The 14,423-nt window shown below is 38.1% G+C and overlaps 1 protein-coding gene across 5 annotated transcripts in view; it reads right to left on the bottom strand.

The window, feature by feature from the left end:
* EFCAB5 (EF-hand calcium binding domain 5) overlaps nt 1-14,423 on the bottom strand; it is a 131,323-nt gene that overhangs the window by 83,376 nt on the left and 33,524 nt on the right. For all 5 annotated transcript variants that reach the window (XM_058675956.1, XM_058675958.1, XM_058675957.1 and 2 more), the window contains 2 exons: nt 3,705-3,861; nt 1,151-1,199 (listed from right to left, as the gene is read on the bottom strand). In XM_058675956.1, coding sequence (XP_058531939.1) covers nt 1,151-1,199; nt 3,705-3,861 — 206 coding nt within the window. The remainder of the gene's footprint in view (nt 1-1,150; nt 1,200-3,704; nt 3,862-14,423) is intronic.

Here is a 14,423-nt window from a genome sequence, read left to right as displayed (position 1 = left end):
CTTGACTGGACAATAAGATGCTGGACTCTATGTTTGGTATATGCTTGCAATGGGGGAATCTCAACTGAACTTGAACTGTGGTTATGCAACAAGGTGGAGGAATCCACCATGGTGGGAGGGTTTGGGGAGGGGTGGGGAGAACCAGAGTACCTATGAAACTGTGTCACATAATACAACGTAATTAATGAATTAAAAATAATAGATAATTAGAAAAAAAAAGAAAATGCTTTGACTTTTCTTATATCTAAACATTCATTATATGTAGGTAGAAATGCTTAACGACTCCATTGTTGTCTAGTGAAGTTGTAACCAAGCCATTCATATACTGCAATAGAGTGCATATAATTTTATGTCTTCCCTTGAATTTGTGCCTTAAGTCACAGCTAGGATAATGTCTTTCTTTTGCAATTGTGTGAGTAGGGCCAGGCGGCGTGGCCTAGTGGCTAAAGTCCTCACCTTGAACGCCCCGGGATCCCATATGGGCGCCGGTTCTAATCCCGGCAGCTCCACTTCCCATCCAGCTCCCTGCTTGTGGCCTGGGAAAGCAGTCGAGGACGGCCCAATGCATTGGGACCCTGTACCCGAGTGGGAGACCTGGAAGAGGTTCCTGGTTTCTGGCATCGGATCGGCGCGCACTGGCCCGTTGCAGTCACTTGGGGAGCGAATCATCGGACGGAAGATCTTCCTCTCTGTCTCTCCTCCTCTCTGAATATCTGACTCTCCAATAAAAATAAATAAATCTTAAAAAAAAAAAGAAATTGTGTGAGTAATATATTCTGGGATAATAAGGAAGTATTATAGGTTATTTGTAATAAGATGAACCATTGGCCTGAAGGAATGGGAGTTACTGATTACTTCTCTGCTTTTCTATATTTTCTACCTGGCAAAAGCGAGAGTGATTACTTTCATCTATTAGAGCACTGAATAACATATGTCTCAATATTTCCTCTTTATCTGAATTCAATGCTTTTCCTTAAAGAAGAGAAGGAAGGAAGAAAAGAAGGAAGGAAGCAAGGAAGGAATGAAGGAAGGAGAAAGAGAGAAAGAGAACAGAGAAAAAGAAACAAAAAAAGAAAGAAAGAAAGGAAGGAAGGAAGAAAAAGAAGGAAGGAAAGAAAATTAAAATACTACAACAGGAGGTGCAACTCACCAAGCTCAACTTCTGGCTTCTGAAAAAATTCATGAAGAACATTCTGAACCTACAAATAAAACAAAAAGGGGAAAGAAAAAAAGGGCGGGGGGAAAGGAAACCATATGTTACTCTCCATTTACCACATATTTGGTATTTTAGATAAAAATTCAGGGCCCAGCGTGATAGCCTTGTATAAGTCCTTGGCTTGAATGCACCAGGATCCCATATGGGCACCAGTGTAATCCCGGTGCCTCCACTCCCCATCTAGCTCCCTGCTTGTGGTCTGGGAAAGCAGCAGAGGACAGCCCAGAGCTTTGGGACCCTACACCACATGGGAGACCCGGAAGAGGCTCCTGGCTTCGGATTGGCTCAGCTCCACCCGTTGTGGCCATTTGGGGAGTGAACCATCGGACAGAGGATCTTCTCTGCGTCTCCTCCTCTCTGTATATCTGCCTTTCCAATAAAAATAAATAAATTAAAAAACATTTATATATTGTCTATTTAAGCGTTGGATGGTTTTTATGAACTGAGGACAGAAATAATAACATTTCACACTTAGTTGTACAGATTTATTTCAAAGTATATAAAGTGCTTTCACATAAGTGTCCTCAGTGATTCTGAAACTTCCCAACAGAAGAGCTGAGATGCTGAGTGACCTCATTTTGCCCCTCCAGAAATATTTCTAGCAACCTTCCAACACTGTGTGCAATGGAGTAAAGGCACCTTTGGCAGTCTAAAGAATCCTCCCTACTTCCTCTTTATTCAGTAACTAAAAATAAAATTCTACAGTTCTTCCTATTCCATTTTAAAAAATAGATCTTACTTTTTTTTTGGCGAAACTTTAGGTTCATAGCAAAATTAAGGAGAAACTACCCCTTCTACCTCCACAAGGATAAACCTCTCTACTATCCAGATCCCCCACCAGTGGTGTGTTTATTACAGACAGTGAATCTGCACTGACATAGCATTGTCACTTCAGAGTCCCTAGTTTATGTCATTCTTGGTGGTGCATTGCACATTTTAATAAATGTATAATGACAAATATCTACCACTGCTGAATCAACAGAATTGTTTTTGCTGCCCTGACCTATTGATCCTTTCTTCCTTTCTCACTCCTGTTAACCTCTGATCTTTTTACTATCTTCATTGCTTTGCCTTTTCCAGAATATCATAGTTGGCATCATACAGGATGTAGTCTTTCAGATTGGCTTTTCAGATTCTGTGACTTAGTAACTTACACAAAAAATTTCCCCATGTTTTTCAGTGTCTGGAGAGCTCATTTCTTTTCAGCACTGATAATATTCCATTTCATGAATGCATCATAAATTAATATCCATTTGTCTAGTGAAGGATATCTTGCTTGCTTCCAAGTTTCATCAATTATAAATAAAGCTTCTATAAATACTTGCATGCAGTTTTTTGTGTGTGTGTGTGAACATAAGTTTTCAATTCATTTGGTTAAGTACCAAGGAGAGATATTGTTAGATCATGTTTAGAGTAGGTTTTATTTCAGTTGTGCGTATTAAAAACAAAAATCACATTACAAGAGTTATCAACTCATCCATCTAAAAAATGAACTATATATGTGTAAGTATATTCAAATCAGTATGAAACAGATCTCCCAGAACTTTTTCCATCTTGCAAATCTAAAACCCTCTACCCATTTAAACAACTCCTCTTATTTTGCCCCTACCCTCTGGTAACCATCATTCTATGTGCTCTATTTGACTAATCCAGATGTCTCATTGTTAGTTTTAGAAGAAACTACATTTTCAGAGTGACTGAACAATTTTGCATTCTTACCAGCAATGGGTGAAAATTCTTACTGCTTAGTCTCCTTGGCAGCATCTGGTGTTGGATTTTCACTGTTTTGCTAGTAGGGCAGTTGTATCTCATTACTGTTTTAATGTATAATTCCTTAATGACATATGATGTTGGGCATATTTTTATATGCTTATTTGGCATCTAGATATTTTCTTTGGTGAAGTGCTAACTCACGTCTTTTGCTCATCTTTTATTTGTTTGTTTTCTTATCAAGATGTCTAAGTTGTTCTTTGTATACTAGGAATAATAGTCTTTTACTGGTTTTGTATTTTTCTAATATGTTCTCTCAATCTGTGGCTGTTTTTATTGATCTATTTTTATTATTCTCATTAAAGTATGCTTGGTACAACATCACATCAATAATTATTTTCAAATCTGCACATACTCAAAAGAAAATATTTAACTTTTAGAGTATGATTGCTCTCTGTAGCGAGAGACTTTGTCTCTTAGGTCTCACAGGAAAGGTCAAACACACAACAAGCAAATAAAATTTGTGTCTCTTAGTAGCCCTGTGTTTGGAAACACTGCCAGAATCAGATTTTAGAAATATAGCTAGATTTTACTTTTAATACCACCACCACCTCCAAATAAAAGGAATCAAATCTTGAGAACACCCAGGTCAAGAACTGACTTAATTCAGCAGTACTCAAAATATTGATGGTGACTCCTAGCATTTCAGTCAAGATCCAGGCAACTGCCCACTCATCACCCAACCCCCTTACCTTTCCCACATACCCCTTATTCTTACCACTACCAAAGGAATCATTCCTTTGGGGTCTAGAATCCATTCATTGAACTGCTCCTGCAGGGCTTCTTTACGCATGTTGGCCACCTTGGCTTTGACTAGACTTATGCGTTCTCTTTTTTCTCGTTTCTGTTTAACTTGCTCCTTCATCTTGGACACTCTGGAGGATATGAACATAGAACATAAATTAAACCCCTTGGATTAGGTTCAGATTGTTCAAATGGCAGAGTGCAGAAGTTCAGAGCCTCATTGAAATCCTGTACCTCCTGTACCTCTCCTTTCTTCATGAATTCTTTCTTGATTCCACCCTGCATTGAGATTGTCATCCCAACTGAATTTGGCATTAGTCATTAGCTGTTTTCTACTATTATTTGTCTTATTATACAGATAAGTCTTATTCTGATCAGATAAATACTACATTTAATAATAAGTATCTATGAAATGTGAATTAGTATGCTGACTATAGAAAACTATATAAGGAGTTCTTAAATGACTAATAACAATCATCATATGATCCAGTAATCTATCTTTACCCAAAATATTTGAATTTAGTATATTGAAAATCAGTGTATTGAATTCAAGTGGTTACCCAAAAGATTTGAACTCACGGTATTGGAAGTCTATCTGCACTGTCAAATTTATCTAGTACTACGGAATCTAAACGTCTATCAGCAGATGAACAAACAATGAAAATGTACTGATGTGAAATATGTATATATACAATGGAATGTTATCCACAATTTTAAGAAGAAGGAAAGTCTGTCATTTGCAACAACATGAACTAGAAACATTATGCTAAGTAAAATAAGTCAGGCATGGAAAGACAAAAATCATATACTTATCTTAAATATACTTACTTAAATGTGGAATCTAAAATAATGTGACTCATGAAAATGGAGAATAAAGTATTGGGCATGATGGTCAAATGGTACAAAATTTCAGACAGCAGGAATAAATTATTTTTCTTAATCTATTGCACAGAATGGGGAATACAGTTAATAGTATGTTGTATATGGGTATTTCGAAAACATGGGAGGAAAATGTAACTAAATATAGATAACTTTATATTGTGAAATGTAAACTTTTTGTAAACATTGTATAAACTTTTTTTTTTGAGATCCATGCATACCCAACATTTTCAAAAAGCTGATGGAGAGGCAAGTGCTTAGCTCAGCAGGTATGATGCTGATTCAAGCTCCCTGCCAATGCACCTGGGAAAGCAGCAGCAGTCGGTCTGAGTGCTTGGGTTCCTACTACTCACTTGGGAGATCTGCGTAGAGTACCAGCTTCCTGGCTTTGGCCCACCTGGGGCCCACTGCACCCACCTGGGGAGTAAATCAGCTGATTGAATATTTCATTCTCTCTCTCTGTAACTCTACCTTTCAAATAAATAGATGATTTTTTTTTTTTTTTTTTACAAAAACATGAGTTTGGATTTAGGATCATCCCATTGCTCTGAGTCTCTTGTAGTGCCCCAAAACAGAACTCAGTGGTCCCAAACCATTGCCTGGCTTCTGTTGATAGGTTATTGGCACAGAACAGCAGGAACAAAGATATTGGTTAAAATTCCATTACAACGCTTTCATTCACTGCTTGACTCTTTTTTTTTTAAAAAAAAGATTTACTTATTTTTATTGGAAAGTCAGATAGAGAGCAGGAGAGATAGAGAGGAAGATCTTGTGACCACAGCAGCCGAAGCTGCACCGATCTGAAGCCAGGAGCCAGAAACTTCCTCCAGGACTCCCCTTTCTCAGGCCACAAGCAGAGAGTTGTATGGGTAGCGAGACTGCCAGGATTAGAACCAGCATCCATATTGGATCGTGGTGCTTACAAGGCAAGGATTTTAGCATAGCCGCTAGCCCACCACGCTGGGCCTTTTTTTTTTTTTTTTTTTAAAGATTTATTTGTTTTTACTGAGGAGGAGAGACATGAGGAAGATCTTCCGATTGATGATTTACTCCCCAAGTGGGCGCAACGGCCAGTGCTGAGCGGTCCTAATCCAGGATCCAGGAGCTTCTTTCGGGTCTTCTACGCAGGTGCAGGATCCCAAGGCTTTGGGATGTCCTCGACTGCTTTCCCAGGCCATAAGCAGGGAGTTGGGTGGGAAGAGGCCGCCGGTACATGAACCGGTGCCCATATGGGATCCTGGTGCGTTCAACGCAAGGATTTTTAGCCTCTAGGCTACCGTGCCAGCCCCACTGCTTGACTCTTCGCTCCTGACTCAGTTGCCTGTTAATGCAGATACTGCGTGTGTGGGAGTGGGGTGATAGGGGAAGTACCTGATGAGTCAAGTAATTAGGTTTCTGCCATCACCTAGATTGAGTTCCTGCCTCCCAGCTTTGACCAGCCTAGCCCTGTGATAGACAGTTGAGTACTGAATCAGCAGACAGAAGTGTTTTTTTCTCTCTCTCTCTTTTTCGTCTTTTTCTACATCTCGAAATGGCTTTGAATGCCATGCAAATATATTATTAAAAAATTAAGCATAGATTCAAATATTTTGCACCTGGAGCTGGTGTTGTGGTATCATGGATAAAACCACTGCCTATAATGCAGTCATCCCCTTTGGAAGATAGTTCATGTCCTGGCTGTTCAACTTCCAATCCTGCTCACCGCTGACCTACTAGGGAAAGTAGTGGAATGGTTCAAGTGCTTGGGTCCCTGTTCCCACATGGGAGACTTAGAAGCTCCTGGTTCTCAGCTTTTGACCAGCCCAACTCCTGCCTTTGTAGCCATCTGGGCAGTGAACCAGTAGATGGAAGATTCTCTCTCTGTCTTTCATTCTTTCTGTAAACTCTGCTTTTCAGGTAAATAAAAAAACCTTTTTAAAAAACATTTGCTCCATGGCAAGCTTACCTCTTAATTCTATTTTTCCAGTAGTATTAACTCTTGCTATGTATTTAAAATTTTCTAAGACTAAATTTTAAATGTTCTCACCATAAGAATATGGTATTTGAGGTGGTAAGTTAATTAGTTTGATGTAATTAGTCTACAAAGAGTTCAATAGTCTTTGAATTTTGTGCCCTATCAGTATGAAAGACAACCATAAATGGCTAATTTGCAATTTCAAAAAGGAAGTAGCAAGAACAACCCTAGAAGCTGTCATGTATATGTTAAAAGCAAGGATGGACACACTTAGGCCTTAAGGTAGAACTGTCCCTTCCCCGGACCCAAAAATCAAATGGAATGATCCTGATCCCAGCTAGTGGAAGACTGGAGGATAAATTTATGACAAGTAAATTCAATGATTCTGATGTCTTGCATCAAATATTAGAGATATCTATCTAGTATATATCTTGGTCTATTGCCTTTAGCCAGTCACATGCTGGAGTCGTGAGCATAACAGTTACCCTGTACTCAGTTAGAGAAACAGTTCCTAAACTGAGAATGAGGGAAGGGCTAAGATGTTAGCTGTTCCTATTAGGACTTCAAAATCCTCTAACCGGTTTTGATCAAAAGGAAATCAAATGGCATGGAACAATAAAAATAGCTACTGGTTTCAAGTGCAATTCTTTTTTCTAACAATATTTGGTGCAGGCCTTTGTCTTTCAAAGTAAAAAGACTATTAGGCATATATTTTGAAACACAAAAGATCTTCAGAACTTTTAGATATAAATTGGATGTTTTTGATGATCTGAACAAAAGTGCTAAAATCTTATTATTTTATGCTTACATATAGCCTTCAAATTTCTTTAGGAAAAAAAACCTTCAAAAATAAAAATAAACTTTGAAGTTTGAAAATAAAAGCAGTTTAATAGTGCAGAAGGGGCTGTATTTGGACTGCCAAAGGACTAATTAGTATTGTAAAGGAGTGTTAAGTCCCCATGCAATAGCTAAGCAACTCTTCTTTTGCCTTTCATTCTGCTCTTCCCTGAGTGTTTCTCCCTACTGTCTTACCTCCCTCTCTCTGTGACAATCTCCTCAATATCCACCTTCCTTCTGCTGTGGATCTCCATTCTGTATCTGGGTCTTTCACCCACCTATTTTCTCATTTTTCACTCACCTACTCATTAAATACGTCATTCACTCATTATAAAAATTACTGGGCATTGACCACAGATCCACAGATTCTGTCATGATAAATCTTAAGATCCTATGTCAAAAAGTAAGTAAATGCTATGGTGTGATAAGTACTGAGTAGCTCCAGTATTTCAAGTGACCCAAAAATAGATTCACAAAACTGGGTTTCTGTCATATTTCCATCTGCTTCAAATATTTTTTTTCCCTGTCTTTTCCTGACTAGATCCTCTGCATGCTTTAGGTTTTAGCTTAGACATCATTTCCTCCCACTTACTGAAGCCTACATTTAGAAACTAAATCTAGTTTTGTGCTTCAAGGCCACTGTACATGAGATCCAAATGTAATCCAAATGGGTTTTAAATTGATTGTGTCACCCATTCAAGTAATGAATAATTTTCTCTTTTGTAGCCTGCACTGACTCATAAATGAGGATGTTTATCTCATTCAGCAGAATTCTGTATCATCCCAAAGTCTCAACTTTGGGTAGCATAGAGTGGGCATATTCTAAATATACAAACATATTCTAGATGTAAGTCTGTGTTTAAGGGAACTGGAAGGGAGGAAAGTTGCTGTGCAGTAAATTGCGAAAAAAATTCATAGATTATTCCCATTCCTATATACATGTTGGTTTGCAGGGTAACTTTTCAGTTTCTTTTACGAAGAAGTGGAGTCTATTTCTGCATCCTTTCTGTCTGCCTGTGGCCATGGGATTTGCCAGTAACATATGGGGTACATGCAGAATGTTGAAAAGTTCTTGAACACTGGAGCCTGCTTTCAAGCTTTCAAGCTTTGGGCTTGGAAGCCTTTCCACCACCACCTTGGAAATTGATTTAAGCTAGTCTGCTGCATGGTAATCCAATTACCTCTGCTTTTGTTGGAAATAGCCAACCAACAACATTTAATGACTTAAGAAAAATCAAAGTCGTTAATCAGTGATGTTTGAATAGATAAATAATAATTGGGCCTATCTGAAATTTTATAAAATAGTGAAGAGTATTTATCATAACATCTTCATTAAATACTAATGATTAATTCTAGAGATTTCACAATTAACCATCAAATTACTCCAAATTAAGGAAAGTATAAAAATGAGATAACCTTTCTACAGTCATCAGGCATTAAGACATAACTTACAATAATCTTATGTATTTAAAATCAAAAACAAAAAGGCAAGAAGAAAACTTTCATCCTGAAGGTAGAAGTTAGATAAGGATGGTTAATTAATTTATTTAAACACATGAACATTATTCACAACATACAGTGCTTGATATTGGGGATTCATTGATAAACCTGTCATAATTTAGCCATTATAACTGCAATAAAAGCAAAGAAGGAAAAACATAGGATACTCTGAGAGCTTACAAAGGAAAGTTTTGGCCTAATTTCACACTGAAGTAGTATTTGAGCTGCACTCTCAAGGTTTGGAAGAATAAGATAAACATGGAAAGTGATACACAGAGGGAAAGGTGTGTGTAGACTCTGAAGTAAAAAAAAAAAAAGAAGAAGAAAGCATACCATGTTTGAAGAACTAAAAGAAATCCTACAAGCCTGGTGGGCCTAAAGTGTAAAGTGTGAGGAGAGAAGCAGGAGACAGAACCAAAAACAAAACAAAACAAAACAAAACAAACAAACAAACAAACAAACAAACAAAAAATACGTCAGGAACAGATAGATCATACATACAGTTCTAGTCCAGCAATTTGGTCTTCAATTATAAAGGGATGAAAGTTTTCACATTGGGAGACAACAAGGGAAGATCAGCCCTATAAAATTACTCCAGATATTTATCACTACAAATAAAGAATTGGAAGACAGTAAGAAAAGCTGTAAGAACAGTTGTAAAAATCAATTAGAGTATTGCAACAGTGCAAGTGACAATACTACAATGGTAATGGTACAATAGCAAGCTGCAAGGTAGCTAGGATTAGGATGAGTGGGAGAAGGCAAAAAAAAAGAGTAAATTTGAGAAAAAGGAGATAAATCATTAAGACTTAATAATGGACTGGAAATGCATTGAGAAGAAGTAGAAAGGTGTCAAAGATTGATCCCTCTGTTTTGATCCGAAGACACGGATGGATGGAAAACCACATAAAGACAATAACATGTTGAAATTGAGGCACTTGTGAAATATGCAAGCGCTGAATGGATGATTTGTATGAACTACAGAGCTCAAAGAAGGCATTTGGCCTTCAGAGACACATCTGAAGTTGTGAGTACATGGGAACTGAGGTGAAGATTTAAAATGAGAATGCCCAAGGGTAGGAAACTTATATTTTAAGGCCAGGTAGCAGAAAAATGAACTAGGAAAGGACACTGAAATGGACTGAACACCAAAGTAGAAGGCAAACTAGAAACTATGATACCGTGGAAATAAAGGGAAAATAGGAAAATGGTCAGCATCATGGGATACTGCTAAGAGGACAAGTACGATAAGGAATGCAAACTTTCTCCTGAGCTCTAGCAGTATGGATGTTAGCATTGTGATCTTCCAAGGTGCCGTTTATTGAGGAAAGCAAAGCATGAGAGCCAGATAGAACAGATTGAGAAGTATGTGAAAAGTGGAGAAAGTGTAGGTGAATAATTATTGGGATAAATTTGACTATATTTCAATTATATTCTTCAGCTAGATTATGTAAATTCTTCATGAGAAAAATTAAATTTTGTATTTTTCCCTATAAGGTATAGCTCAACTCTGACCAGTCAATAGTCATCTGGTAAACACCAACAGAACAAAAACTTCTCAACACATTTAGATGATCATTCATTCAGCTAACAGTCATTTGTTTGAACCCCAACTCATGCAAGCACTGTAATCAGTGTTCAAATACAGGTATGACAGAAATTAATCCCTGTCTTCAGGGACTCTGGGGCAGTAAATACCAAATGTGTGTTAAGGGCTGACATGAGTCTACATGTGCTTCAGAAATACAAAGCATACCTGAGTTGGAACAAATGCAACAGGAGGTAACCCAGAGGAAATAAAAGGACAAGCAGAGAATAGCCAGATAGAAAATTGAGAAAAAAGGATATTTAAATGTAGACATGGCATTTCGGATTGTACTTTGCTCTTTAAAAAATGTTTATTTATTTTAATCATCTTGAAAGGCAGCAACCAGATTGAGAGCAAGAGAAGGGAACACTGAGATCTTCTATCTGCTGGCTCACTCCTCAAATGTCTACAGTGGGCAAAGCTGGGCCAAACTGAAGCCAGGAGTTCAGAACTCCAGCAGGTCTCCCTCAGGGTGTCAGGGATCTCAGCACTTGAGGCCACCACCTGCTGCCTCCAAGGACATGCATAGGACATGCATTAGCAGGAAACAAGAATATGGAGAGGAGCCGGGACTAAACTAAAGCACTCCAATGTTATGTGGGCATCTCAAGTGGTGTCTTTTATTTTAAAAATATATATATAATCGGGAAGGCAGATTTACAGAGAGAAGGAGAGACACACACACAAAAATCTTCTGTCCGCTGGTTCACTTCCCAAGTGGCCTCTACAGCCAGAAACTAAGCCAATCTGAAGCCAGGAGCCAGAAGCTTTCTTTGGGTCTCTAGGAATGTTTTATGCCACTGAAGTAGATCAGAGATTCATTTGGCATCAAGTGGCAAGGTAGAGTGTAGACTATGAGGCAGATCCTGATTTCCTAGCCTTTAAGTGGCTGAATCTCTAAATATTCAATAATAGAATACACACACACACACATGAGTATGCTTTAGACATGGATATGAACATAATCATGCTTCAGGTTAAACAGAAGTAGAACCTGTTTGGTTAAAGTCTTACCATGCATCATTAGGCATAACAGTCATTTAAATACAACAATAATATTTTCCTGATTTATTTCCTCACTTTTGACATAATTTGGTTTGCTAGGCTGAGGAAAACCTGCTATTCAGTACACACTGACAAGAGGACTAATATTACTAATACCACCTGTGGAGAAGCACCTACAGGATTTCCGAACACATACAAGCACCAGGGTTTGGCTCAGGAAAGGGGTGGCAGCTGGTGTAGAGTATGAGCCCACAGCTGTCTAGGAAGCCTGTCTCCTGGCAACTGAGGAAGACCCATATCAAAAACGAAACATTCCTTTTGGCTTGCCAAATCTAGTGCTGGCATTTTGTTAGGATGAGTGAGACATTTTGAAGCTCTTTTAAAAATATATAAAACGTAAGCACTTTGAAGCAAATTTGAGAGAATCCTTTGCAGATACTACATTCTGATAAAAACATGCACAATGAACTTGGCACAAAGACCACATAAGTTCCTTTTTTTTTTTTCACATAAGTTCCTTGAACATTACAAGGGAGTTAGGCGGTAAGGAATGATAAAAAATCAAGCTGCACACCTCTGTCTCCTTTAAATTCTATTTTGCTTGTGCACCCTTGATGCTTGAGTGTCTATACTGGCGGTCTTCCGTGTAGCTGTGTTAGAGAAAAGCAGGTCTTTGATTATGTCTTTGTGATTCTCTCTCTTAATGCAGAAAGGCAGAAGACATTAATAATGAGAAGAAAAAAATCACTGGGAAAAATACCTAAATTTTATCTCAAGGTATAGCACAGACTCTGTGACTATGAAGTAACCAACAGCTATAAGGATCAGGAACCAATACCACACAAGAAGTAAGTATGCATCACACAGGAAAAGACCCAGGTTTTTGTTTTCCATTTCTTAGCTGTTTTGGTTCATTTGAACTATTATTTTAGGAGCTTTATGTACCAGGACTGATGGTAGAAAAGAAAGAAAATTTGTAGTAGAACAGGCTATGCTTCCCTGGAATAGAGTACCTGAAAATTCTGACATTAATAATATTTTTAGCTTCACTGTCTACACATTTTTGAAAGATTTATTTATTGAAAAAGTGACAGGGATTTGGGGAATGGGGTTAGAGGAACAGAGAGATCTTTTATACACCAGCCCGCTCCCCAGATGATCACACCAGCCGGTTCTGGGCCAGCTCGAAGCTAGGAGCTAGAACTCCCTCACGGTGTCTTATGTAGATGAAAAGTCCCAAATAGTTGGGTCTTTGACTGCTGCCTTCCTAGGCATCTTGGCAAGGGGCTGGATTGGAAGGAGTCGGTATTCTAACCGATATTCTGATATGGATGCTGATCGTGTAAGTGGTAGTGTAACTGTGCCACAATATTAAACTGTTTTTTATTTTAAAAATATCAAATAAAAAATTGATCTTTCTGGCACATGGCTATATGACTTTAACATCTATACATATGTAATTACTATTATAGTCAAGTTATGATTTTAAGATCAAATATTTTTCATTGTAAGTTCACAATAAAGTAATCATGATCTATCAAATAGGTATTTCCAAGTACTGGAGAAATCAAGTCAAAGGGTAAAGATACTAAAACAAAGACAAACAAAACAACAAAATGCACCCCCCCCCCAAAAACCCAATAAAGCAAAAAACAAAGCCTAAAAGAAAATACAAAGGAAGGCAAAATAGATTAACCTAATATTCTTTACAGTTTCACAAAAGCTGTTTGGAAGAATTACAGTGCACTTTCAGGGGCAGGCATTCAGTCTAGTGGTTAAGTTGCTAGCTAAATTGCCTATGTCTCACACTGTAATACCTGGGTTTGATTCCTGGACCTGGCTCTTCTCTCCCACTTGCTCTTCAGGCAGATCCTGAGAGTAAGTGGTGATGGGAACAGGGAGAGAGCCAGCCAAATAGATATATGCCATCCACAGTTTCACTCCTCAAATGCCTGCCAACAGCCACAACTGAGCCAGGCTTAAACGAGGAGCCAGAAATTCAATCCAGCTCTCCCCACAGGATGGCAGGGACCCAACAACACTTGAGCCATCACCTGCTGCCTCCCAGAGCGCTCATTAGCAGGAGAATTTGAATTGGCAGGGGAGCTAGTCCTTGAAACCTAGCACTCCAACGTGGGATATAGGCATTCCCAGCAGTATCTGAACCACTACGCCAAACACCTGTCACCCAGGAGAAAAGGAAACAAAAAAATTGTTTTGTCTCTTTTTTTCCTGAATATAAATAAGAGAAAAAAAATCTTGTTCCTAAAAAAACCCACTACTGTTCTCCAAGCTTCTGTAGTGGATTGAGGACAACACAGCAATGAAACCTATATTCCTGAGAATTTAAAGAAACACTGTGTTTACTAAGATTACTGCATATCCAAACATGAAGTCAGTAGGCATTGAGCGTAGGAGGCACCACTGTAAGGCATCCTTAGGATTTCTGAATTGTCTACACAAGCCTGACACTGTCATCTGTTGACAAGCAGATCTTGGATTTTTGCCAGAAGGGGATAAAGCCCTAATCCTAACAATCCAGGCAAACAAAGCATCTTTGATTGCTTTAACTCTTTCATGAAATTCTTACCATTGAGTGCTTCAGTAAAAAATAAAGCTGTTAACTATCTTCAAATGATTCTACATATTCAAACTCTCACTTCAAGAAATGTCAGTGAAACAAATCAGTCTACAAGTATCATGTCATTGATTGGGAATGGACCCAGGATAGCAGTCTTAGTTTGTCCATAATTATAGATTATTATTACATAATATTATTATAGATATGATAAATGCCTAGATGTTTACATAAATAAATTTACATAACTGTAACTGGAGGACAATTCTGTCCATATAAATACAGTCTTGACACTAGTCCCCAAACAGTACATATTTTTTGGGGAAATAGATCTAAATAAATCTAATTTATT

This window comes from Ochotona princeps, chromosome 17, assembly GCF_030435755.1.
Source record: "Ochotona princeps isolate mOchPri1 chromosome 17, mOchPri1.hap1, whole genome shotgun sequence".
NCBI classification, from domain to species: Eukaryota; Metazoa; Chordata; class Mammalia; order Lagomorpha; family Ochotonidae; genus Ochotona; species Ochotona princeps.
This window is presented reverse-complemented; position numbering and strand designations above follow the sequence as displayed.